The 26,025-nt window shown below is 39.7% G+C and overlaps 1 protein-coding gene across 3 annotated transcripts in view; it reads right to left on the reverse strand.

The window, feature by feature from the left end:
• Nucleotides 1-26,025, reverse strand: part of TENM2 (teneurin transmembrane protein 2) — a 541,337-nt gene that overhangs the window by 18,655 nt on the left and 496,657 nt on the right. For all 3 annotated transcript variants that reach the window (XM_075164115.1, XM_075164114.1, XM_075164113.1), the window contains 10 exons: nt 21,082-21,292; nt 19,923-20,042; nt 18,130-18,391; nt 17,142-17,409; nt 15,909-16,052; nt 14,099-14,348; nt 11,103-11,123; nt 6,878-7,110; nt 5,200-5,354; nt 3,831-4,705 (listed from right to left, as the gene is read on the reverse strand). In XM_075164115.1, coding sequence (XP_075020216.1) covers nt 3,831-4,705; nt 5,200-5,354; nt 6,878-7,110; nt 11,103-11,123; nt 14,099-14,348; nt 15,909-16,052; nt 17,142-17,409; nt 18,130-18,391; nt 19,923-20,042; nt 21,082-21,292 — 2,539 coding nt within the window. The remainder of the gene's footprint in view (nt 1-3,830; nt 4,706-5,199; nt 5,355-6,877; nt 7,111-11,102; nt 11,124-14,098; nt 14,349-15,908; nt 16,053-17,141; nt 17,410-18,129; nt 18,392-19,922; nt 20,043-21,081; nt 21,293-26,025) is intronic.

Genomic DNA, 26,025 nt, shown 5'->3' on the forward strand with positions numbered 1-26,025 from the left:
CAATTTTATATCTTCACATGAGGTGGATTCTGGCTACATTGAAATTCCTGAGCTTTTGTCACTGACTTCAGTTAGAGTAAGGTTTCGTCCCAGTTTGGGATGGTTTCATCCAATTCTTCTACTAATAAGATTACAAGGGGAGAGATCCTTTCTTAATCCCAGAATCTTAAAAAAACAGTATCTCCCTGTGCCCACTACTAACTCGCTAACATATTGCTAATTGCGACCAAGCCTGCCCGAGCAGGCAAAGGTTTCCAAGACCGTAGTTCCCAGGACGCTCTGGCTAACACCAGCCACCCGGGCAGACACGAAAGCTGCGGCCGGTTCTGCCTGCAGCCTGGAGATGGTGCCCGGCAGCCCGGCGCCTCTGAGCCGGCCACAGCCAGCTCTGTGCTGGGCCGCCCCACACAGCTATAGCTCAACCGTGAGACACAGCTGAGCACTTACTGGCACCTTCTCAGAGAGCTACGGGTATCTGGCCTGGGCAACTCTTCAGTGGGCTTGTGATAATGCACTGAAGGCTGTTCTCCCCTGTACAATATTATGGCACTCCTATATCTTATGCCATTTGTATTGCCAGCATTCTGGCCTTTGAGGTGTGAGATGTGTACTGCTCACAGCTTGTAGGTAGGAGTAGCTAGGACAGTGCCACACACAGCACTGCAGAAAGGAGATACAGCAGCTTTTGACTTAACATGGAGCAGGGCAAGGTGCAGATCCACATACACTTACATATATCCCCATTTTCTCTCCCTTGTAAAAACCAAGCTGATTCAAGAAGAAAACTGCAGCATCCTCTTAGGATGCTCCCAAGACCAAGTGGAATACCACTGAGGACCACTTCAAAGACCTGTGCTTCATGCCCGAAACCAAGCTTAAATTACCCCATGTGAGCCTGCTGGTAGCTGTTACATTATTTAAGAGCCTTGCCTGTTCCTACTGCAAATGAACTGCGTGCATATACACATGCACTATATATAAAATATATGTATGGAGTGTGAAAAATAGTTTGTGTATGCATTTCTCTGCATATACACATGCACACCTAGATACACTGCACAAATTTAATTCTGTGAGTATTTTCAGGGTACAGTTTCAGATAAAAGAAAGGAATATACCCAACAAGATAGCACTGCACTTCAACATCTGGTTGATATAAATGCACTGAAATAAATGTTTCATAAGAACTTTAGTTCATGTAGTATTTTACTACTTAAAAGACATTTGTTCTTTTCCAGTTCTGCTGCCATATTAACAATTTTGGGTATTGGTTATCTCTGTATGAATGCATTAATGTAATGGCACAGAAAACTGTTTTGTTGTCCTTGCAAACTCTCATTGGCTAAGTATTTCATCTTCAATTGATATTAACTTATAGCTACCAAAATAAATTGCATAATGATGAATACAGAATTTTCCCCTTGGAGCTGCTTCGAAGTACAACTAGAAACCAGAAACCAGTATTGAGTGACTGTGCACTGTGATCGTTTAGGTTTGTAAATTTGATTTAAATAATTCTCATAATCTTATTAATAAACCTCTCAATTGTGGGGGTACGTGAGATGACGTAGCATATTAAGGAGTTACTGCAAGTCAGCTGCTTAGGATCAGCCTAAAGGAGATGCCTCTATTTTTTCCGGTATTTTGGAATGAGTATCTCCAGTGCATGTAGCTGACTTCTAGTCCTCACATAGGGCTTTCCATGCACATATAGAGATACCTATCTTCTTTTAATGTCTTTGTGAATGGCATTTTATGGCTTTTTTTTTAACCTAGATAACAGTCACCATGTATAGTTCATTTTATACATGCATTATAAAGTATATGCATTTTTAATGCAAAAAATGTCTATACTGTCCTCTCATCTGTGGGCTCTATGCTTATGAGAATGTATGTACAAATCTGGGAGAAAGTAAGTTATTTCTGCTGCCTCATCAAAGTTATTAATCATCTAAGACAGTACCTCAGGCTGTACTATTTAGACCTACATATGGTACTTAACTTCCACTGACTTGAGGTAAGGGTTGCACATCTTTTCTTATCTGATCTTGGAAAAACATCTAGTCAACATGTCAGCACTATATACACACTAAAGTATATTTTCAGATGCATCTCAGTAAGACAGCAAAGCACCTACCCTCTATATTTACTTATGAATCGTAGTACAATTTTTCTAATAAATCATGCTAACTTAGTACTTCATGTGATTCTCAGCCACCGGTTATACCAGTTTTGTAACTTGTAACTTTCTGATGACCTTTTTTAACATTTCATTGATTTTCATGTAAAGTTTTAAATTACTTTGCCATTTAATTTTCTACAATTAATTACTGGTGTTTTGAAAAAGAACTAGTTTATATGACTTCTGATCTGAATCTTGAGCTAGCTATTAAGGAAAAAACAACAACAAAAACCCCTACCTAGAAGGGCACCCACATCTCATCAGCAATAATGTGAGATTTTACCGTCTAGCACAGTGAGCTTTTACTTGATCTTGTAATCAGCAGGTAACACCTTCATGCGTTCACATAACTGGATTATTTTTGTAACTAATGTGTGGTAAAGAAATACTCTTTGCAAAATATTAAGGAGAAAAAAATTCCACATCTCTACCCACAGCCTAGATGAAAAATTGCAGTGGTTCAATTTCCAGGGCCACATCAGAAGGGGACCACGAGAGGGCACTGCTTTCCTTTTTACGGAAACGAAACACATAGTGGACAAAATACTGATGTGCAATGCTGATTTAGATATATTTTGAGCAGACTGAACACAGTTCTTTTTATTCCTGCATTACTTACGTTTTCTCTAAAAAGAAAGAAAGTGGTGGCCAAGATGAATGCATTAAAAAACTAAAATAGGTGTGCGCCATTGCTAGTCTGTAACCTTAAAAATAAGCCTACAATTTAAAATTAAGTATAAAGCTCTATTCATACTTTTGAGAAATGGTATTTAGTAATCATTAACTAACCATTTCAAACAAAATATATGGCATCAGACTTGCCATACTTAAAAATTGTATATATTTTCAATATATCATTTAGCTTCTATTTTTAAAATTGTTTTGATCAATAAATGGCAATAAGACTACTAAGAATAGCATGACCATTAATAAAAATCTGATTATTTTTTCTAGGTTTTTAATATACTTTTGAACTTCGTCTCTGATGAATTTCCTTTAAAGAGGAAGTTCTGTCTTTTTAATCCATATGCTCATGAACGCCAGTGTGCTTTTGGGTTACCTACAAATTATGGAAGTTACACCAGGGGTCTGACAGATAGCTGGGGATCTCATTTCCTCACTTGTCGCAAGAATGAACAATCAGTGAAGTTAATCAACATTTTAACAACCGTGAGTAGTAAATGAGTCTGAACAGCAAGATATATAATTTGAGTTCCAAAAGGAACTGCAGCATCAGGGCTCCTAGAGCGAGGCAGCTCAGTAGGAGCCATAGATTGCCGGGGACGGGTCTGGCTGTGAGCTACCTGCGGCCTCGCTGACGACTGAGAGCAGGGCCCCAATCTGGTAAATCAAACTGGGTTCCTGAGCGTGGTACACGGTCCTTCGTGCTGGGGGTGGGTGAGCTTCCCCACTGGCCTCAGACTGCGGGCAGGAATTTGGGTGGCTCGGTACCCACCCAAAGGACCCGGCGAAACTGACGAAATAAGAAGCCACTTAACCATTTCCAGCATCACACCAGACCGAGATGTAACGGCCTCACTCAGTATCAGTGAAAAGCCTACAACAAATTTCAGCAGGGTCAGTTTAGGGCCTACTCACTACCATTTGAAAATAAATGTACGCTTAATATATCCAAAAACATTCTTACTCATAAAATGTTGTCCATCCTGTTTCATCACTCTTCGTTGCTAAGAGACCACTGTTTCCGTTATATGTCATTAATCCGAGCTCCAGGGTCTGTGTTGAGACTAGCTTGAGTCCACCATTAGTGCCAACAGCCAGCGTGAGAATCTGATTATCCGGCATCAGTAAATGGCGGGGCATCCCACTGGCATCCCGACGGACCTTCAAGGAGTTGCCATTGTTGTCCATCACCTCCGTGACATCGTTATCGCTGCTATAGGTGAAATTGTACAAGTACTCCCCGGTAACAAGGCTGAGAGTGTACTGGTGAATCCCATCAGCATTGAAGACATACAGCTCCTGTTCTCCTGGAGATGCAGCTTCATATTGGTTAAAAGAATTAAGAATGGGCCTGTTTTTACTGACAGCCCTAATGCGGATATTTCCAAGATCAGCTATGTAGATGGTACCATCTGGGGCCACAGCTAAGGAAGATGGTGAATTTAAGATGGCATCAGTGGCATACCCATCATCCCCAGAATAGCAATTACAGTTGACATCATTTTTGCAATCACAGTCTGACGCTGCCCCTGCAAGAAGGCATATTTCTCCATTGGTAGTTACCTGGCGTAGCCGATTAATTTTTTTTTCATCTGTCTCACTGATGTAAAGAACTCCTGTGTGTGAGATGGCAATGGCACTGGCTGATTCAAGTGCAGAATGAATAGCCAGTTTGCTAAGAGAGTAGTCTATACCAGGAACCTGGCAGTGCATGGGGCGTCCAGCAATAATGCTAACTTGATGATTTTCTGTGATCCGTAAAATAACATTGTTCTCTAGGACATAAAGTGAGTTGTCCATGGGATTGACAGCGAGATCAGTAGGCCACTCCAGCCGTACCTATGAGTTGCACAAATTATTACTGTAAAACTCATAACTGAAAAGTACACTTCTAGTGTTTAAAATTCCATGTGTAACAATAGCAAATTAGTGAGGGGTTTATCAGCGTAAATCATGAAACCAAGTCATGAACGGCAACTATTTCAAACAATGATTTTGTTTTTCGGAAATATTAAAGCTACGTGCAGTGGTAACTTTGGCTAATTGTGTTTCTGTGCAAAGAATGAATGCTACATTGTGAAAGCTCTACAATAATTACAGAAAAACAGGCAATTAACACAATCACTCCCATTATCTCAACCTTATTTCTCTATAGTTGCATAAATAACCTGTGTTAGCCACAGTAAAAGGATGGTTTGCTCATTTCAGTAATGAATCAAATATGCTATCATCTTGTGCTGCATAATGCATTTCTTAAGTGGCCAGGCAGTCATCCAAAATAGATGCCCATCTCTTCTAAGGCAGAGAAGAAAATAAATGCGGTAAGAGTCTACCTGGGTGACATCCATGCTGGAATCACAGCTGAGAGGTCGAACAGCGGTTAGGTCATTGGAGCCCAGCAGGGTTGATATAATTCCATTCTGATCCACTTTTCTAATCATAGTGGCATCAACAAAATACATGAGTCCGTACTTATCCACTGCAATTCCTGCAAATATAAAAACCAGGTATCAGTGAAGCAGCGAGGCTCCTAGCTTCAAGGCAGGCTTCATCTTATTAACAAGTTTACAAGATGGTGACGTTTGTTCACTTCCCCTGTTCTTTCCTCCCTTCCAACCTGAGCACAGGTCCTGGAACCCTCCAAGTACCTGTAGTTCTGCTGAATAAATGCCATCAAGCAGGTTTATCCTTTGGGGCTTTAAAGAAAAGAAAAACACAGAAATCCCCCAAACATGCCAGAGAGCCAGCAGAATGCATCAGCTTATTTCTAAATTCAAACTCTGTATCATATACTACATAAACCCAATAAAAAAAATTATCTCCTAAGTTCTAATATCTCAGAAATTTGAGGTGTTGCTTTCTTCATCTGAAGGATCTAATAAGGATGAAGAATTTTTAGAAATCTTTTAAAATTGCTTTAAAAATTTTGGAAAATTAAGAGGACATTATATTCTTTCAGGATATTTTTTAATTCTTTGACCTGTTGCAGTAAGGAATAGGGGAAGAACATCTGGTGTTTCCAGATGAAGACACAGGGGTTTCCAGCCTAGGAAAAAAGGAAAGGTTCAATGCTGTCACACTGGGAGTCCTTCGAGAGGAAAAGCACAGAATGAAAGGGTGCTCCCTTGGAGGAACAGAAGGATGCTGCTGCCTGTCGTGAAGGAGGGCAGGCTTTTTCTCACTTGCCTTTCCTGCTTTGATTTGGCGCGCTGCCTTTCTTGGGCTGAAAATAAAATATTGATCTAAAAATTTTGTCTTCAAATGGTTGCAGTGCTCATCCTATTGGCCAGTGAGAGAAGATACAGCTTTATCTTCTTAACTTCTATGTAGAGGCTTAACTTAAAACATGCAAGAATTTCTGTCCTGTTAATATACTCTGTATGTATTAACTGAAACTATTACCTATACAAAGAAATAGGGCCTTTCATTTTTATTCGCTTTTACGATCATCTAGCTATTTTCAACCATTGAAATAAAACCCAAAGATATTTGAAACACCTGCCAATACACCTGATTAATTCAACCTTAAAATTAAGATGAAACAATGGAAAAAAAATCTTAAAAAGAAACACATCCCCAAATCTCTACATCATCTTGAAAACTTTTTGTTAAAAATTAGAACCTGGAAAGGGCAAAAATCCTTTTATTTTTCCTCCACCTCTGAAGAAAAACGGGATACATAGAATAAAAACTCAGAAAAAAGCCACAGCAGGCAGTTTTTCTCCCTAAAGACTGTATCTCAAACAGTAATTTGTTTCCCAGTTTACATGCTTGCTTCTTGGAGTGAGCGGTACCCTGCTAATTTGTGTTCTGTTCTCCTTTTGCAGCATTCAGTGTTGGGGTAATAAAGTTTGCTTTAACTAAACAAAGCACGAACACTTGCCAATCCACTGTAATTAAAGCCCAGAATAAAAATTACCGAGCAAGGAGTGATTTAATTGCCAGATAATTATTTCCACATCCAGCCTAGCCTCACGCAGTCATTTTCTCCAGCTTCTTTTCCTACTTTACCTCGAGGGCTCATTAGGGTTGCGTCCACTGCCTTCCCTCCATCCCCACATCTGGCTTCGTCAAAGGGCAGGCATTGCTCTCCAGTCCCTGCTACCACTTCAGAGTTACCAGCTAGGTCTTTCGTGCCAGTGAGGGACTTGACTTTGTATATCCGTCGACTATTGGTGTCCGATACGTACAGTGAGCCTGAAACAGGGTCCACGGCCAAATAGTATTTATGAGCAGGATTGTTGCTTTAGAAAAAAAAGAAAGCATAAAACAGAAACAGCTGAGCAGTCTAGAAACTTCACAGGCTTTCAGAGCTTAGATAGTCATCAGGCACAGAGAGATCTGGAAAGAAAGTCTGACACCTTCATACAGAGGTGGGTCTGAAGGACTGCCATCTGAGGACCTGACTTGGTTCGGGCTTGGTCACTGTTTCAGAAGGATTGTAATTTTAAATCTCATCCATCCTGCTACACCAAACCTTGCACAGCAGAGCCCAATAAGCCAAAGCTGCACAGCAGATTTTCCTCTTGATCTCTTCTGCCCTTTAGATCTGCTCCAGGTCAATTCTCTTTGGCTTACCCCTACCTGTTGCCCCCCTTTCCCCGCCAGCTTGTTTAACTTCCCTTGAAAGCAGAAGTCATAAGAGTACGACCAAAGAATCAGCTTCTGAGTTACTTATATTATGCCACAAGATTTGTGAGGTCTTGTGTAAATAGGAGGCAGAGGCATAACAAATTTATTTCTAAAGCAAATTTGTTCTCATTCATTCTTATCAAGAATCTCATTTACGGCAGATGAAGTTGGTTATACAACTAAAAGCAGAGACCCCAAGTGTCTGACTTTAACTCCAAACCTTCTGTTATTGAAAAACTGGTCCTCAGTTTGCAATTAGAATGGGTGCTCATATGGAAAGTGACTTCTCTTCTGAAATATATGTTTTTTGACAGCTTGTCACATTTTGGAACTACTTTAGCAAATCATCTGCAAATTGAGAAATGTCAGTCTTCACGATATATATACATTCACACACACAGAACTGTAGTGCAGAAACATTTTCAAAATCTTGCCTGGCTAGTTTAACTCAATTTAGTTGGATTTTAAGCATGATGTGAATTTTCCAGCCTTTGGAGCCTATGGGTGAGCGTAAATAAGGTCAATGGTGGTTTCAAAGCATAGAAGACAAATGAAGACAGGAAGAAAAAAAAATGAAGGTTACTTACCAGTAACCAGAGATATTTGCCTCCAAATATCCACACTCCTAGTTTCATGTGGCAAAAGTGCCCATCTCCAAGAGTGAGGGTACACAGAGGTAAGTTATGATGGACACAAGCCATTTCTTGATCAGACTCGCTGAAACTATAGTAAGGCCGCTTTGGCAGACGGATTATCAGCAGCACAAAGACAACTGCGTTCATGAGGTCATGACCAGATTTGGAGGAATGAGGAGGCCCAAAAATATCACTTTCTACAGTTATCTTCCTCTATGCCAGTCTTTGACGTGTCATGACTTTAGGTCAATAACAGTTTGTTCTAAAACTGCAGAAAGCAGGAAGGAGATTGGTTTGATCAAAATTCAGTAGGCAGAGGTAATACCATCTGCTGAAGTCTAGGAGTGTAGAAATTAGAGATGAAAAAATACGGTAAACAAAAAAAACTTAGCAGGTTTATTTCATGCATGGATCGCAAAGTACTTTAAAAAGATGGGTATTATACCCATTTTACAGAGGAGGAAACTGAGGCACAGAGAGGTTAAGTGGTATAGACAAAGTTATGCAGGGAGACTAATGACATGCTTGAGATTAGAGCACAATCTCTTTATTCCCCAAGTTCCTCTCCTTATCTTCAGCAGCAGACTGCACCTCTTCACTAGACTCTTACCACATTCCTTCTCATCCCTCCAAAACAAAGCGCCATCTTCTTTGCCACAAATAAAATTACTTCTTTCCATTCACAAGATTTCTCCAGTCTCTCGAGTATCTGAGCCATACAAACACCTGCACATTTGTCACTGTTTTGAAATCCTGCTCTCTTCTTCCACCATGCTTTTCTCTAAACTTTGCTGTGATGCTAGTGTTGTGCCATACTTCACAAATACACCCAAACTTAGCTCGAGGCTTTGCAACAGCCGCAGACGAGCCAACAGCTGAGTGCTGCTGCTGCAGGCTCGCTGCTGCTGCCTCCCCGCAGGGCTCCGGCCCAGGGTGCCTTTTGCCTGGCCCTTCCAAAGCATGTGGCACCCCCACCTCGGCCGAACGGGGAGACCTGAGGCAGGTACAAACTGGAGCTGGGCACAGACATAGCTGCTTGCTGCTGGAGGCAGGGGCTTTGCTTGGTCTCAGTGATGGGGGCTGCTCACAACAGTGCCTGGGGGAGCAGCAGCCATCTGGTGAGACTGGAAGGGTCTCTCTTCTTTTCGGACATGCTTTTGCCAGCCTGTGCCTGCCTCCCTGAGTGAGCACACCCCTGCTTCCCCTCTGCCCACAGCTAGCCTTGGGGATGTCCCACTGTTACCAGGATGGGATAAGGTATGAGTCAGGGTAAAGAGCAATGGCAGAACACGGGCTTATTTCCCTCTCCTCTCCTGCTGTCATTGGTGTGTCCATGGAGCTCACCCTGTCTTTCTCCTCTGGAATCTCCCTCAGGGCAGTTTTGCCAGGGAGTCAGTCACGAGCTTTGTTCAGATCAGGGAGCAACTCACTGGAGCCGCAGACCTGCTGTACGCCCCTCTGCTCTTTCCTGAGCTCGGTAAGGGAACAAGTAGTGGAAGACTCTCCATGTGAAATATTTGAGGGACTTTGGCAGAAAATGACTGGTGGAAGGCAACCTGTGCTCACAGTGTCCCCAAAGAAACTACAAGATTATTACACCAAACAGGGATGTATTTTATAAATGAGTAGTAAATATTTCTCAAACTGGCATCTGAGCAAATTAAAGACCTCTGCCTCTCTTTTCTCCGTGCCATTGTAATCTTTTATTCGAGTTACAGGAAGCCAAGGAATGTGCCTTGTTTTAAAAGATTTTCCATAACATTCGGTATTGCTCAGAGGCCTCTGCCAATAATGTCTCCTCCTCTAACCCTCCCCAGTGGATGCAGCACTTACCACCACATGCAGCCTTGCTCTGGTCTGTGAGGGAGCCTGCTGCCTGACAGCAAGTACAGGCAGGATCAGCTTGGCCTCCCTATTCTTCTCATACGTGCATCAAATTCACAACAGTGCAACAATAGCTTTTCTTTAAATTTAACCAAAAAGAGAAGCTGCCCGAGCAAATCTCTAAGCACCTGAAAAATTAACTAAGCTTATAGCTGCAAATGAGAAGCCTCCAGCATCACCAATAATCATTAGCAAATTGTGAACTAATTCATCCAGATAAGAAAATTTAGTGGAGTTACACTTGCTATACCAAAATATACTGTAAAGGGGAAATTACACTGTTTAGTCTAGACATCTTTTGCATCTAACTTGTATTACAGAAATGGAGAGTATGGTGTTAAAGGGGTGATGCACAGGACACTATGGAATATTTACAACAGCTCTTCTTGTTCTTGCCCTTGATATTCCCCAGGGTAAACATGCCCCCTGTCCCAGGTGTGGCATGGAAGAAGGTACAAGCGTTTCCTATGCTGCTGCCATCCAGAAGGCCTAGTGCTCAGGTGAGACGATGAAACATCTTTTCTCCTAACATTCAGAAAGGTTATGCCTCCCTCACGAATCTTACAGTGACTGCATCTAGTCGTTGCATATACAACCAGCCCCACGGGTTGAATGACTGTTAAATGTATTTGATGAAAGAAAATAGAAACTAAATTATGAAAAAGGACAGAGGGTTCAGAAAATCATTAATGACCGGAAAATGAGTTTTTGACCTATTTGCAGTCATTAGTGCTTTTGTGAACCTTTCTGGCATTTGTAAAACTGCTGTTGTAGTTTACCTTAACCATTTAGACCAATTATAGACAGCACGGAGAAGTGCTTATATAGAAGTTAGCTTGGGGTTCATTATATTTGCATTCTACTAGAAATTTCTAATTACTGTCAGAACTTATTTGGTTGCTTTTTGACTGCATTTCATAATTGCTAATGCTTATCATATTCATAACACACAATTAGCACATAAAAATGTTTCTATATATGGTACATGAAGAACATAACATTACACAAGAAGCACAACACAAAAAGCAAACACAATGAAGCAAACAAACCATATCAAATTATATGGGAAAGAGCTCGTGTCTTACCTATGTTTAAACTCTTTATTTCTTTATAGAAAGGGAACAGAAGAAAAAAGAACAAACAGTTAGCTGAAGAATAGATGGTAAAGCAAACATAGTATTTGTTTTATTTTACAAAAGGACACAGGAGAAGATACCTCTTTTCAGCACTAGCCTTAGCTTGGTTTACGGATGAAGAGCGACTAGGAGTGATAGAGTTGCAAGCTAGTTCCCTAGTAGGATACCCCTGCCCCCAACCCCCACCCCCCATATATCTTACAAGAAACTTTCTGGACCATTGAAAGAGTTTGCACATGGAAACATGTGTAGCTTGTGGGCTAGGAGCGAGAGACACTGGCAGTTTTCTAGGAAGTAACTGGCAGAACTGGGAAGGGGGAAGCACTGGGCTTAGGATATTGTCCTCCAGTTGGAGGCAACCTCTTTAATCAAAACAGTTTTCCAACAGGCTATTTCTAAACACATTTCTACTACACAGTTTATTTTCCTCTCTCCCCAGTCTCTAAAATAACTGCTTAAAGCAAGTTTGGATGCTACTTGGTATCTATTTAAGTCTATCAAAGCAAATCTTAGGGTAAAAAAAAAAACCTTCTAAGTAAGCAGTAAGATACTGTACAATGGGAGATATATAGCATTAACTGATCCCTAGTTTACTGTCTAGACACAAAGTCAAAGGAAAAGTGTTCTCTACTTCCCAGAAGTAAATGAATACGTTCTCCACACCACAGTGTTTCACTGTGTTTATGTCATTTCCATTTAGGAATATCCACTGAAAGAAACAAAGAGGTGCGTGACTCCTGAGCTGCAGCCCTCCATGCACAGCCCCAAACTTGCAATACCAATGTTAAATGTGACATGCAACACTCTTGAGTCAAAATTCCTATTAGCCACTCAGATCAGGCACTTTCATAAAGGACAGTGTGAAGTAAATATGCACACTGGGATATTTTGACTTATAAAGTTACTCAAGATTTATATTGGCTTATGTAAAACCAAAATTACATCCATTGTGAAATCTAAATAAAGTGATGTATTTGGTTTGTAATACTTATGGACATACTATTTGCAAAGCTACTTGATACTAGCTGAAGACTCTGCTCTTGTTCATACTTAAATGGCTCAAATCTTCAAACTCTTACCCATGTAACTCATACAGATTTTAAGATGACCACTGAATCACAATTACTGCTATAGATGACGTTTGCTGGAATGGACCTTAATTCCTTTTAGAGGAACGGGGGCAAAAGACATCACTGCAAATCCTAAAAATCGGTGTGTCAAGTCATTTGCAGCTGTCCAACAGCACTCAAAATACAATAGCTTTATTGTTAATTGCTAATAGTTATAACAGAAGCTAAAGAAACTACACTATGGAAAACAGATGTTCATAAAAGAAAAGAGAAAGTGGACAAAAGCAGATAAGAAGTCCATCTTCTGTTTCTTTATTGATGTCCTTTTCCATTGTCCCTCACACGCTGAAAAGCCCAAGTTCTCTCTTGCATAGAAAGAAAGCGAAATGCTCAGACTAATACTGTCGTAAACTTGGGGACAACATTTTCAAATATCAGGTGTGCTAGGAAACTTTGTCACTGGCTGATATTAGGAAGTGAGGTGCATATAAATGCCTTATATTAAGTATCCTAATTTGAAAATGCTTCTCTTCACTATAAAGCTATAGTCCTATTTACTGGAAAGCTAAACAGAACTGAACAAATTAGAAAAAAAAATCAGCATATTCTATATAATGCAGAGTTATAGTGTATATTGATATAAATATTTACAGCAGGTCACACATCCATACCAGCTACCTTCTGTGGTTTATACTGAGCTGCTAGCAGAAAGCACTGGATGATCTATGACTTTTTTTTTTTTTTAAAAATATAATCAGGCAGGCCTGATGGTGTATGAGGTAGGTGTCAGAAAGTGATTTCAGAGCAGAATTGGCCTGAATTGGATCTCTTTTCTCTTATATAAATCAGAATTCACAACAGTGACATCAACAGAATGACATGAATGGAAGAGAGGTGTAAAATAGAGCTAGGCCTCCTATTCTCTAACAGTCAAATAATTTTGCACTTTTCCCCACTAATTAAAAACTAAAAGTACAGTGGAAGCAGAGGAATTGATTATTGGCCATATCATTAAAAAACAAGACTAATGACCTAAATTCATTCAATGTACTTTGCAGCTATCTTCAATTTACAAGAGCACTAATCCTAATGCCTGAGTGGGCTGCAGAAGTATCAGAAGACAGCCAATGCAAGGTATTTTTCCTCATTTTTCTGCAAATACTCAACAGTGTTGTAACTACAAGGTCCAGTTATATGAGTTACGGTTTGAAGCAATAGCTCTTGCCTCTCCTAGAAGAATGAAAAAAGGAGATGGAACAGAAATGGGTGAAGTGGTACACTCTACACTCATGCCTTCCCTATTAAGTGACCACATCTTAATGTTGGGAGGGGGAGGCACGGGACAGGGGGGACAGAGATACAATCTTAAAAAGAGTTCTGATGATGCAAAGTGACTCTCTATGTCAATCTTAACTGCACTTGCCAACCTACAGAAATAGACTTACGAGTATGGGAAAGAAGTGGGAGAGTGGCTCTCAAAACCATTGATAGGAAGACCTTCCTTCTAACCTCGTAAGACTGTTATACCTTTGCTTATCACTGTGGCTCAATACCTCAGGGCAGTCACTTCTGTAGTTTTCAAACAAAACCAAATGATGTAGAGTACTGAGTGAAGTTTGTATCAAACGATCACCAACAGGACAGAAGAAGGTGGTTTGTACTTTTTGTACACGCTGGTTTGTACTCTTTAGTCCTTCTCTATAGTCATTGCTCTGATAAGCTACAGACTTTGAACTATGCATTTCTGTGCCCCATTTCTCCACTGGAATTTAAATAGGTTGAAAGTGACAATGTTTTACAAAATTATAAAAAGTAATGGTAAAGGCTGATTTGAGCACAGGCTACAGAAAGGAAGTGCTAAGATTAACACCTTACCTCAGCTCCAATATACTAGTCACATTCCTGGATGGGAAGATACGCCGAATATAGTTAAAATCTCCAACAAAGAGACTTCCATCGATACCCACTGCCAGTGCTACAGGGGCCAAAAGCTTATTTCCTTCTGCTAGACCATTGCAGCTAGGACAGGATATGCTTCTTCGGCGCCCATTCCCCATAATGCTGGTTATCACAGCCGGTTGCTGAGTTAGAAACTGATTTTCTCCATTGCCTTTGTGCAATATACCTAATAACGAAGAGGAGAAGTGGTTATAACAATCATTCATTGCAGGGGACTTCAGGTAGTTCTCTTTTCAACAGCTGCTGTACACTGAAATGACTCCAGCATTTGGTTCTTCAACAGCGCAAAAAGAGTGAAAGAGCTTTGCGGTAGTAAAAATAAAGGTGTAATGAAGATTCTCTGTTAAAAAACACACACGTACACAACCACAGATCCGAACCTAAACCCAGAGTCCTTTGGTATTCATTACGAAAGAAAACACTGCCATACACCCCTCTGGCCTAGCACAATGGTTTAGACTGTCTTATTAATTGGGCAGTGAGAAGGCAAACAGTGGAGAGGTCATGTTCCTTATTTGTATCGCTGGATCCTCTCACTCGAGTTTCCTATGTTACGTTTTGTTTGGAATTTTGTGTCAACCTTACTGTTCTCTTTCCACCTTTTGAAAAAGATAGTGTTTCTCACTTTTTCAACGAAAGATGAAAAATGCGAAATGGAGATGCCAGAGAAGAGGATAGCACAGAAAATGAAAAGATAGGAGAAAGATGAAACTCCTAGAAGGGCTGCCAAGGATCAGTGATGAAAGGCAAGAGGGAAGCTAGTGGTAAGGATTTTTATTAGGCTTCAAGAAATGCCTTTAAGATAGGGTTCCTTTGCAAAATATTTGTTCAAAGAGCAGACCCCCGCTCCAAGAAGGAAGTGGATTCTCTGACAGAATGACCATTTTCAATGTATCAAAGATCGTAGATATCTGGCTGGAAACTTTTAGCCTCATGTTCTTTTGGAAATGCAGTTGTATGATCCTAATGTAAAGTAACTGGCTCCCCACTGGTGGCGACAGTGAATATCATGCACTATCCAAATGGCTATCTCAACAGTGTTTGATCCACTGCACAGCACTTAAATTGTGTTCAAATAGCCTGATCTTGCCTATTCTGAACACTACTTTAGAGTTCTTGAGCAACAATATAGTTTGCAATTTGTTAATGCAGGGATCAGCAGGGAGGCTGTAGAAAACACTTTACAGGGATGAAATGAAATATGTGCTAAGCAGTCAGCTCCCTAAGAGTCTCTCGTAAAATATGAAGATAGGAACATCCAGCTTAGGATATGTAAAGATAAAGAGAAGTGAGGAAAAAACAAACAGGCGACAAAAGAAAAAGACAAATGAGAGTCGGTATCTCGTCACAGACTCATACTCTTTTTAATTCCCTCAGATTAGAGGGAAAAAGGTCAAACAAGAGGAACCAGGAACGGGTATGGTTCAGATCAGAAAAATAGGGAAGGAAGACAGAAAGACATTACAGGGTAATAAATGAACAACAGACTAGAGGATAAAGATTCGGACTTTAAGAAAGTCATGCTGTGCAGAACAGTAAAATATCTGTCAAAATTCTACAAAAATTTTCTGACAACTGAAACATGTCCCATACCTTACTAAGATAAAGATGAAACAAAAAGAATGGAGAAATCGCATTTTTTAAAGTGTAAATAGAATGCAAGTAAAAAGTGTTCACGGACAAAACACCATATAGCACAGAAAACACATGGAATTAACTAACTCACCACTCTTGACATTAAGTACATGATGTTTATCCAAAGACCATCCTCCTAAATTTGAAGGATCTAGTTCAAATCCTTGCAGCAGTGCTGTCCTCTTCTCCCATAAAATAAGACTGGGGCAAGTCTCGTATTCAAACCCCACAGAAACTGAAATAAAATAAAATAAAATAAAATCTAATATACTTGCTGAACAAACACTGAATTAAACGTCCAGAGAACATTCAAACCATTCAGCATCCCAGTTCCCCAGGCCCCTCAAGAAGACGGAGTGATTCTATTCCTCTCTTTTATTCTACAATATTAAAATTCAGATTTTTAACTAGACACAAATTTGAAACTTCATTCACATTGTACTCTGCAGGGATCTGATCACTTCTCTTTGAATAGCTGGCATAGGGAAGTGACTGGTTTGGTGAAAGAAGAGTGAGAAATACAATTTTTAAAAATATAATAAAATTATTCTATCAGATAACAGGACAAGATCAAACTCTTAGTTTGCCAGATGTTCACAGCATTCATTTAGTGTGTTCATTTTACATACCATATACCAAGGAGCAGTGAAAATTTTGTGTGCTTTTAAGCACACACACACTATAAGGATGACTCAGGAAAGCAATATCTTATGCAATAATGTAAGAAAGAAAAGCTATAGCAAAGAATATTTTAGAAAATATAGAAAAGAAATAAGATTTTAAAAGTAAGTTTTTCTTTCCACACTGGCACAGCTCTGATGCCCGTTTTCAGCACTGTTGTATCAAAATTGTTCTGATAAGCAAACTAAAACCAGCTATAGAACTACAAGACTGAACAGCATTAGAAAAAAACCATTTTCATTTCAAATGTATTCTACCACAAGAGGCTACAATAACAGCATGCATGAAAATCCAAATGCACTGAAGAATGCCAGCATGAGGTTCATTTGTTAACTGAAAGAAAATAAAAACATAGTTATGGACTAGGTTTCACCTAAGTTCCTGTGGCCAGTTTTTCCCATTGTCTGGTCTAAACCTTCTAAGTCAGCTATCGATCAGGAAACACAGGCATGTTGATGGAATTTAGACCCTCTGAATGTGATCTTTAATGTGTAAAAGAAACATAACACAAAGATAAATTGTGTCAGGAAGACAAGAAGTGTTTAGTCTATATTTTCTTCTCCATAAGAAATCTTTGCAGTTTTCTTACTAAGAATTACAAGTGGTGTTTGGAAAATTTTGGAGCTTGTATATGCTGACTTACCTACAGCATCCGACAACCCATAAACCTTCTGACCATATGCATCTGTTTTGTCCCAGATAAATGTATATGCCAAGTTGGGAGATGCCTGAAATGATTTTTGAAACAGATGCCCTTCTACCGCTACCATCAAATGAACTTTGATTAGATTTAGCGGCACGAGTGACTGAGTCATGGCGATCTTAAGTAAGGATTTGTATCCAGCAGTACGGGAACTCAGGTAGTTGAGCTTTATACTAGAGCCTGGGATCTCAATTTCTTCATGAAGAACCTGAACAGCAAAAAGATAACATTTTACATTAGCGCTTTGGTTTTTTTTTTTTTTAGAATAATATTGCCTTGCATATTCTTATGAACTTATGACTTTCTACTACTGGAAATGGTTATCCTCAAATGAGCGCAGTGATGCAGTTCAGCTGACATTTCTGAACAAATAGTTATTTGGTATCTGTGTACACTTCTTTTTAAGAGCCCACTTGCTGGCAAAAGTGCAAGTAAGTACAAGTAGTTTTACTGCAAGTTATATGCAAGGGGAACATAAGAAAAACAGTCACAGGAACCTGCAACTTCCACTAACATCTAGTATAAAGTAAAGACTAACTGAATAAAGTAGTGAAACAGCAATACCAGTAGAGTTTTCCTAAATAACATAAAGAAAACAGCCTGCAGTTAGCAGCACACACCAAGCCTTTGCAAAATTCTCTTGAAACACCTAAGCTGTCAACTGAAATACAGAGCTATACTTGATATATTATATGATAATGAGAAGGTGCAAGGTAGTCAAAGATAAATGTGTCTGGGTGACATAAACCTAGGATATCTCCTGCAGACCTCATTAGAAAACCTGGTATCTGTCAGAGTGAATGCAACTCTACAGAGGCATTGCTACAGCAATTCCAGGGGACAAATGGTGACTCTGTGGTAAGTGCTCAGGTCAGCACTAGCATCTGACCACTGATTTCTATATCCTTTTCACTCACACTGTTCTTACCTGGGTTTCTGGTACAATGGGATTCCGGCCAGGAGCATCACTGAAGAAAGTTGAAAGTGGTGATGAAATGATGACAGGATCAGGACGGACAAAACCACTTAGATCACAGCTGGGAATGGAGTTCTCCTCTGTCTTCATTACAAGTGTGTCCATGGCATAGAAGCTATTCCACGGCAACCATACTGTCCTTTCCTGACTCATAAATGGGGCCCGTTCAAAGTGCAAGGTTAGGGATGCTCCGCCATTTGCAACCAAGTCAAATCTAGAAAAATGTGGGCTTTAGAAGTGACAAGACTGAATAATTCCAGTAATAGCATTCCTGGCTAATGAAACAGGTATATAGCAATACCTATAGCCATAGGTATATTTTAAGTGTCATGCTTCAAATGATAAGTAATGGGATGTGAACGTTGGCAACTAAACAACTGAAATCCAGCCAAGACAAGCGATGATTTGAAGGCACCTGGAAAAACCTTGTTCCTATATATTATAAAATCTGCATTAAATAATTTAAAAATACCCAACAAACAAACCACCACATTTATTACTACAAGTCATATTTATATATAAAATCAGCAGAGAAGCCAAGTTCATACTGAGCTGGACACTGAATTATCCCTTTCCTAAAAGATGCTGTCCATCGAGCACAGAATGGGACACATGGCAGTAAGAGAATAGCAATGAAAAGTTTTGCTGTACGTGTTCTACACAAGATGTAGATCTACATAAGATAAGAATTCCTGTCCCCAGACAATTGATCTATCATTTTTCAGTGAGATTAGGTATTTACTCCCAACCCCCTACATAATCATAGCAGTAATGTGGAGCTGTGCAAGCATTTTGAAATCTGGCCTAGGTGGGTAAAATACTTTTAAGGTTGCTCTGATAACAGAAGTAGGTATCAGTTGTTTCATGTAAATGCTGGCAATGTAACAAATTACTCAATGATTTCAATAATCTATTCAGATCTAAATACAGTTCAGCTCACCGTTTACTGTAGTATTATAGCACTGAAATCAACAACATTATACTTTTATTATAACAGAATAATATTCTGGCAAATGGGGAAATTAAATACTCCCTATAGTTCAGTTGACTCATATTAATTATTTCAATTCAATTGTTTGCATGCAAGATCAAGATAAAATGGCAAATGTTTACAATGCATGTGTCACAGATACACTGTTTTAGTTACCACAGCTAGTAAACTAGATAAACCATGACACATTGATTTTTGTTTATCTGAATTTGTGTGCATTTCAAATCAGCTGATATAAGGGGGAAAAAGCACTTTTTTGCACAGCAGGAAATTGTCTAAATATATTCAATTAGAATCTTTTGATTACATTCTGCCCTGAAGAAACTCAAAAGATAGTGGATCTTCAAAAGGAAAGAGAGGCAGAAGGGAACTTTTAACAAAATATACTATTCTATAATGATACTACTTTTTTTTTTCCTAGCAGTGTTAGCCTGTCTTGCATTTTAAAATAAAATATTTCTGGTCTCAGCTGGATATTACTGTAGTCCACAAATGTTTTCATAGATACAAAGCAATTTATTTGAAAAGAGTCTGCCTGCTAACACATTATTATCAGAAGTCAGCCTTTTCATATTTACTTGCAGTTAGTGTTCAAAATGCCATGTGAAAAATTACTTTTGTGTTTATTTAATAGCTCTTTGCCCTGGGAGGAATGCAATGCATGATACCACAGGGTTCCATTAGATCATGCCATTTGTTAATCAGCAAAGATACTACATATGACATAGGTACTCAATGAAGCAAGCAAACTCACGTGCCATCCTGACGAGTGATGGTATAGCCGTACTTTGGATACTTGGCAAATGACACATTGACCCCAACTAGAGGAGTTCCATCTGTAGTCACCACTTGGCCTCTTATAAGAGACACAAGACTGAAAAAGAAAGACAATTAAAGGTTTTAAAGTTAGTTACAAAAGCAAAGTTACATTGTTTATAAACTGAGTAGTGGAACACTTGTACCTCATTTTCGCTAAATCCAATTTACTCCAAAGATTTTTAGAATACTGAAGATACCACGATATTGCCCAGCTCCCTCTATATACTTGAATCAAGAAACTGCTTATCTCTCCAGTGAGGTCTGTGTATATAGAATGGGAGTTAGTGCCTTCCCTGTCTAATGAGGCTTTGTCTCATTGTCTAACGAGGCTTTGCAGAGTAGAAAGCTACCTCACATTCAGCCAAGCCAGAACTGTGACCCTGAAGTCCCACTGAAACGATGATTGGGCGCTTCTCAGAAACCTCCCTGCGTACAATAGCCTGTCTGTGCATGCCCAATACACTTGAAAAATACGGTGTAATGCCATGCGTCTTTTTTATAAAACCCATTTTCCAAATTAAGGTTCACGTTCCTTCATCTTAGGGAGTGACTGATGTTTGTACACTGCATTCGGTCCTGATTTGTAACCCTTGCTTTTCACTTTGTCAACAGGAGAAAGGATTTGGTTTTAAGGCCAGCTTTACGCACAGGCAGGCAAAATAAAGAGTTTTCTTAGCCAACAGGTTAAGCAACTTTGCTTAACCTAAAGGAGATGAAGACAGGTTGTTCCTGTAAGAGGCACAGTCAGTCTTTTTCTCTTTTGGGAGTGCTTTGCTGCTGCTAAGTGCACAGCGGGCAGAAATTGCTGCTGCCCGCCTGGCTGCGTTCTCGGCCTCCTGAGCACTGGAAGTAGCAAGCCCCACTCCTCCCTGCTCTGCTGCTCTCTGGCATGGCCAGTCTGTTCCTGCCCTTCTCCTCTCACAGCTGGAGAGGAGTCTCCATGTCCTGGCGCCTTTCCCTTCCACCTTCCCTGTACCCTGAGAGAAGCAGACTGGTGAGCAGCATCTCATGTTAAAACATGAATAAAATCTCTACGAGAAATTTTCCCATCCAGTGCAAGTGCACAGATACAGTGTCATATTTATAGCTGCTACCTGCTGTTGAAGGGATTTTCTCCTGGGATGATATGAGTGCTGTCCTTCCCCACTAAGAGCTTGATTCGATCATAGAATGACTTCACAGCTGGTGAACCAGAATGGCTCTGTTGTATGATGTCAAGAGGATCACGTGAACCCCGGCACAGCAGGCTATTTTGACAAGTAGACTGGAGGCAGCAGTCTGGGTCTAGGCAGTCAACCAAGCCATCTGAAAGGTAAGAACCATCAAGATTCAGCCGGCTGCACAGTGCTATCAAGCAATAATATTTAATGGACACCTTAAGGCACTGGGGAAAAACGTTGATGCTTATTCTTCATAACATCTCTCCGCCATAAAACTGGTAACGGAACCGATAATGCAATGAGGATGAGACTTTCTCAAGTACACTGGTTAAACACCATTAGTGCTACAACTAATTTAAACCAGTGTTAGATGAGAATCAATCCCAAAGAAATCTGTTAAGGGCTGAAATTAGGAAGAAGGAATAGTGGAAGGAGTACAGGATTTTTTGTTTAGGTTTTTTGTTTGTTTGGTTTGTGGTTTTTTTTAAAACTTTCCAACAGTTCGTTTTACAAAGTTTTTAGATTTCCTTGCTGGGCTATAAGAGTCTTGAGAATTATGCTGTTTAATTTCGTTTGTTCTGTTTGGGGAGATGAGGGAAGGAGATGGGGGTGACAGAGTAAGTTACCATTACCTAAGTAAAAAAAAAAATTACATTGTAGCCATTTTGGCAATTCATAGGGAAGTGCTGCTGGACTCCCACCTCCCATAGATATCTGAATCGGAACATGTTTGCGTAATTGGATAAGGAAGGATCAGTTACAAAGCTGGTGGGTTCAGTCATCATATTACATATTAGGTTGTCCATCAAGAATATTTCTTAAGAAGTCTTTTTAAGAAAAATTAGTATTTAAACACCAGAAATTAAAATGGAATCCTCAATGGGGAGATCGATCCGTATACTTAGATAAATCACAACCGACTATTTTTAGCACATACAGTAACAACTCCTAGCATCATCTTTTCCTTTGGTATCATCATTTAACTGAAATATGTTCTCTCAATGGAGTTCTACTGCAATTTAGAAATTAATAACCATTTACTTTAAAATATTATCATCTCTAACAATTTAGAAACATTTGTTCATCTACTCTGGCAAGAATCAGGCATTCAATCTGCAATCTAGTTAGGTCTGTAAACTTTCAGAGACTCCCCAAGGCATATTAATCTGATTTTTTAATACAAATATGGGCTGGGCACATACTGAATATCATACGCAAGAGAGAACATTCTGGTAGGTTAGTTGACAAAAGTACCTTAGAGTAAGATCATGACTCATGTATTTTCAAGATTTTCAAATGCACAACAGACCAGCATTACCCTACACAGTGATAATTGGAAAAACAACAACAACAAAAGAAAAACCAACCCAAACCTATAAAAAACTTTTTACAATTAGCCTTGTATTTCCAACGGATAGTGCGCACCTGAAATGCCTGTTTCTGATTTAAAAACAAAATTGCCAAAGTATGCTGACAATGTTTCATTCAGCCCTCTAAGGAAATTTAAGTTAGACAAACTACCTTGTTGCAAGAGCTATACATTGCTTTAAGGTCAGTCGCCTAGTCACATTAAGAGTTCCATTCATCTTGAAATCCTTTTCAACGTGGCGGTAGGAATTTTCTTTTTTGCTACAATCCATTTTCCACCCACTTTATATAATCATTGTAAGGACACCATTAGCTTCAGATGAGAACTCAAGGCAGTTTTCCTATTAAGCTCTGAGAACTTTTTCTCAGCATCCTGCGTTCTTTCTCAGTTTGTGACACCTCTACAACCATGAACGTAAAGCCGCCCACTGTTTAGTCCGCCCAGTTCTTTTATTCAGACGACCACCAGTCAAGAGAATCCTATCAACCCATTAGAAATAACAGAAGCAAGACACAGGATATAAGTTACTCCCTCTGACAAATTTACATTTACCTGTTCAAGCTGCATCATATTTTTTCTACACCTGTTATTAGAGGTGAGCATACGTTATGTCTGTAATGACCTCATCATGCAGCAGATTATGGGATGCTGTGTCCGAACACTTCTGGTGACACCATGAACTTTCAATTGGCATATCAATCTCTCAGCGTCCTGTCAGTCATGCGAATCACATCTTTATGCTCGCAAGCCCCCTTGGATATAGTCTGACATTGCAATCTTCAGTAAATTACCCTGTCACTGCCAATCTCACCGTTATCTCACAAACAATCAAGCAGGCAATCAAACTGCTCTGAATTGCCAGCTCAGGACCTGGGAGGCTAGAAACATCTCCATTCGATACCAGGGAGAAACCTGTGTATGATTCCTTTCATGTTGGAAGGTTTTTATGCAGTTATGTGAATTCAGACTTGCACACTTTCAGATGCTTACCGGAATATTTAGAAACGACAAGCACATACTGTAACATAAACATACAAGATTTACTTGTTTGGAACATTATTACTTATAGTATATGGCTCTATTCCCCTGTACTAATTTATTCCCAGATGGCAGGATTCGGGAGTTAGGATGTTTCTACCTTATGCCAACTAGTTGATCCAGCTTGTTGCAACAGCAGAACTGAGGTATGGATCTGTTCGGCGTACGCAGCCAGAGCCTGGGCACTGCTCTTTGGCGTCAAAGGCTTATACACCGCTATGCTGTTTGCATTCATAGTTGCATTGCTGCTATTATTTACTTTGTTGCTCTGAAATCTCTGACTCTATGTATGAAAGAGTATTGATTACTGTCAGAATATATTTGTTTCTAGTTCATGTTTGCCTAATTTGCTGTCCGGGCGTATTATCACAGAATGGCTGACATTGGCAGGGACCTCTGGAGGTCATCTGGTCCAACCCCCCTGCTCAAGCAAGGCTACCAAAAACCGATTGCGCAGGACCATGCCCAGACAGCTTTTGAATATCTCCAAGGACGGAGACTCCACAACCTCTCTGGGCAGCCTGCTCCAGTGCTCAGTCACCCTCACGACAAAAAAGTGTTTCCCAGCATACAGTTGTGCCTGGGGTTGTTCCTCCCCAGCTGCAGGACCTTGCACTTCATGAGGTTCCTATCAGCCCATTTCTCCAGCCATATTGTACCATTACATATGAATTGAAGTAAATTGTTACAGAATCATTTAGTTGCAGTTGATTAAAACAAGAGCTAGGAAAAAATGTACCTTCTGTAAAAGAAAACTCTGCCATAAGCACGAATTTTAATTAGAATTCAGTACTTTGTTTTTTAATATATATTTCAGAGCTTGTGGTCTTCCAGATTTCCTCAGGCACACTGAATTATTTATATGGTTAATTCAATGACAAAATCCTCACCATTAGCCTCACCAAGTTATTGCTGCTTTTCATAGCACACACATCTGAGTTTAAAGTGGCCAGTTAGCAGCTCTCTGAAACTCTGTATGCTAAAGGGAAGAGACTGCAGAGGGAGTTAAGATGGCGTTGAACCTCCTCCAACAATTTGAGACCAAAAGAAGTCCTGACTTGGCCTTAACTGAGAAGAAAGAAATAGGAAATTTTGATGTGATTTAAACTGGCAGCACAGGATTAGCTCTCCGTTGCTGTTCGTGGTTCTTCTGAATTCCCAAATCTTTTCAGAAACAAATCAAGTGACATGGTATTCGTCTTGAAGACTTCACTTCTGCTAATGGATATGCACATTTCTTGACTTTCCGTGAACTGTTCCACAAGCTTGTTGGCAGACCTAACTATACAGCAAAAAGAAAATTTTGAAGTGTTACAAGTAAGTAGAATAATCTAGTCATGCACGCCATATATTAAGATGGCCTTATTATTGTGTTCCTCCTAAACATCGTTACAAGGTCTAAAAAGCTCTCAGTAGAAACAGTGATATATTTTACTGCTAATGCATTTAGAACCTCTCATCATCAGTTCCCCACTGAATATATTTCTCATCACGTTCAGGTGACTGGATTCCAGAATTGTGCTTTGGAAAGTTGACACTTGAGCTATTGTTGTTTTTTTTTTTTAACTCCTACGAGTAAATTATCTTTAGTTGCCACTCTTCATCAACTACTTGCAGGTTGTACTTCAGGTTCAATTCATGATGCACGTTAGAATGAGTCAACTTTGACCTGACATCCAGCTGCTTGAGAAAATGCTTTCTGTACCCAGCGGGGGACAATTTTGTTTCCAAAACAAAACTTCTGAGCCCACGCTCAGTAGAGGGCATCCTTACACTTCACTAGCTTCAGAAGCTGGTGACTTTCAGAGCATAACTCCTGGAAATTTTTCTTTTTCCAATAAACATTTCAGACTGATGATTAAAATGGAGGCGGGGGGCGGGGGGACAGCAGCTACTATGAACCCTGAGGGCAAAAGGGCCTTTGATCACTCTAAGGGCAAATTAGTTAATTTATCATGATCCGATTTTAATTATGTGTAGTATTAATATACCCAAGGTGAAAGAATTAGAGATGCTCTACCAGATTATCAAAAGAGTAGGCCTTCTCTCTGCCAACACAGAAATGTTTTAATTGAGCTCTAAAACTGCATGCAGAACCGTTTCCACAGCCAGGCTATTCCACAGCCCAGTATATCTTATTACCAGGAAGTTTTATCTAATATTTAACTCAAATTTTCACTTTTGTAGCTTGATCTAATTACTGTTAGCTACATTAGCATACATCATTCAAAATAATTCCTCAGAAGTTCCCGGTGCTAACAAGAAAGGAAATGCTTCTAATCCTGTTCCAGCCCTGTTCCTCAATTAGCCGAACTGGAAAGCCTCTCTGTAAACTGTCAGGATATCCATCATACCACTGGCTTTTATAACAAACTGTGAGCACAACAGAGTATTTTCAGAACTAAAAACCTAAACCAAAGCTGCCTTTCAGGAAAAGCTGGATTTTCCCAATTTACCACAATCCCAAATTG

The sequence above is a fragment of the Calonectris borealis genome, chromosome 15 (assembly GCF_964195595.1).
Source record: "Calonectris borealis chromosome 15, bCalBor7.hap1.2, whole genome shotgun sequence".
NCBI classification, from domain to species: domain Eukaryota; kingdom Metazoa; phylum Chordata; class Aves; order Procellariiformes; family Procellariidae; genus Calonectris; species Calonectris borealis.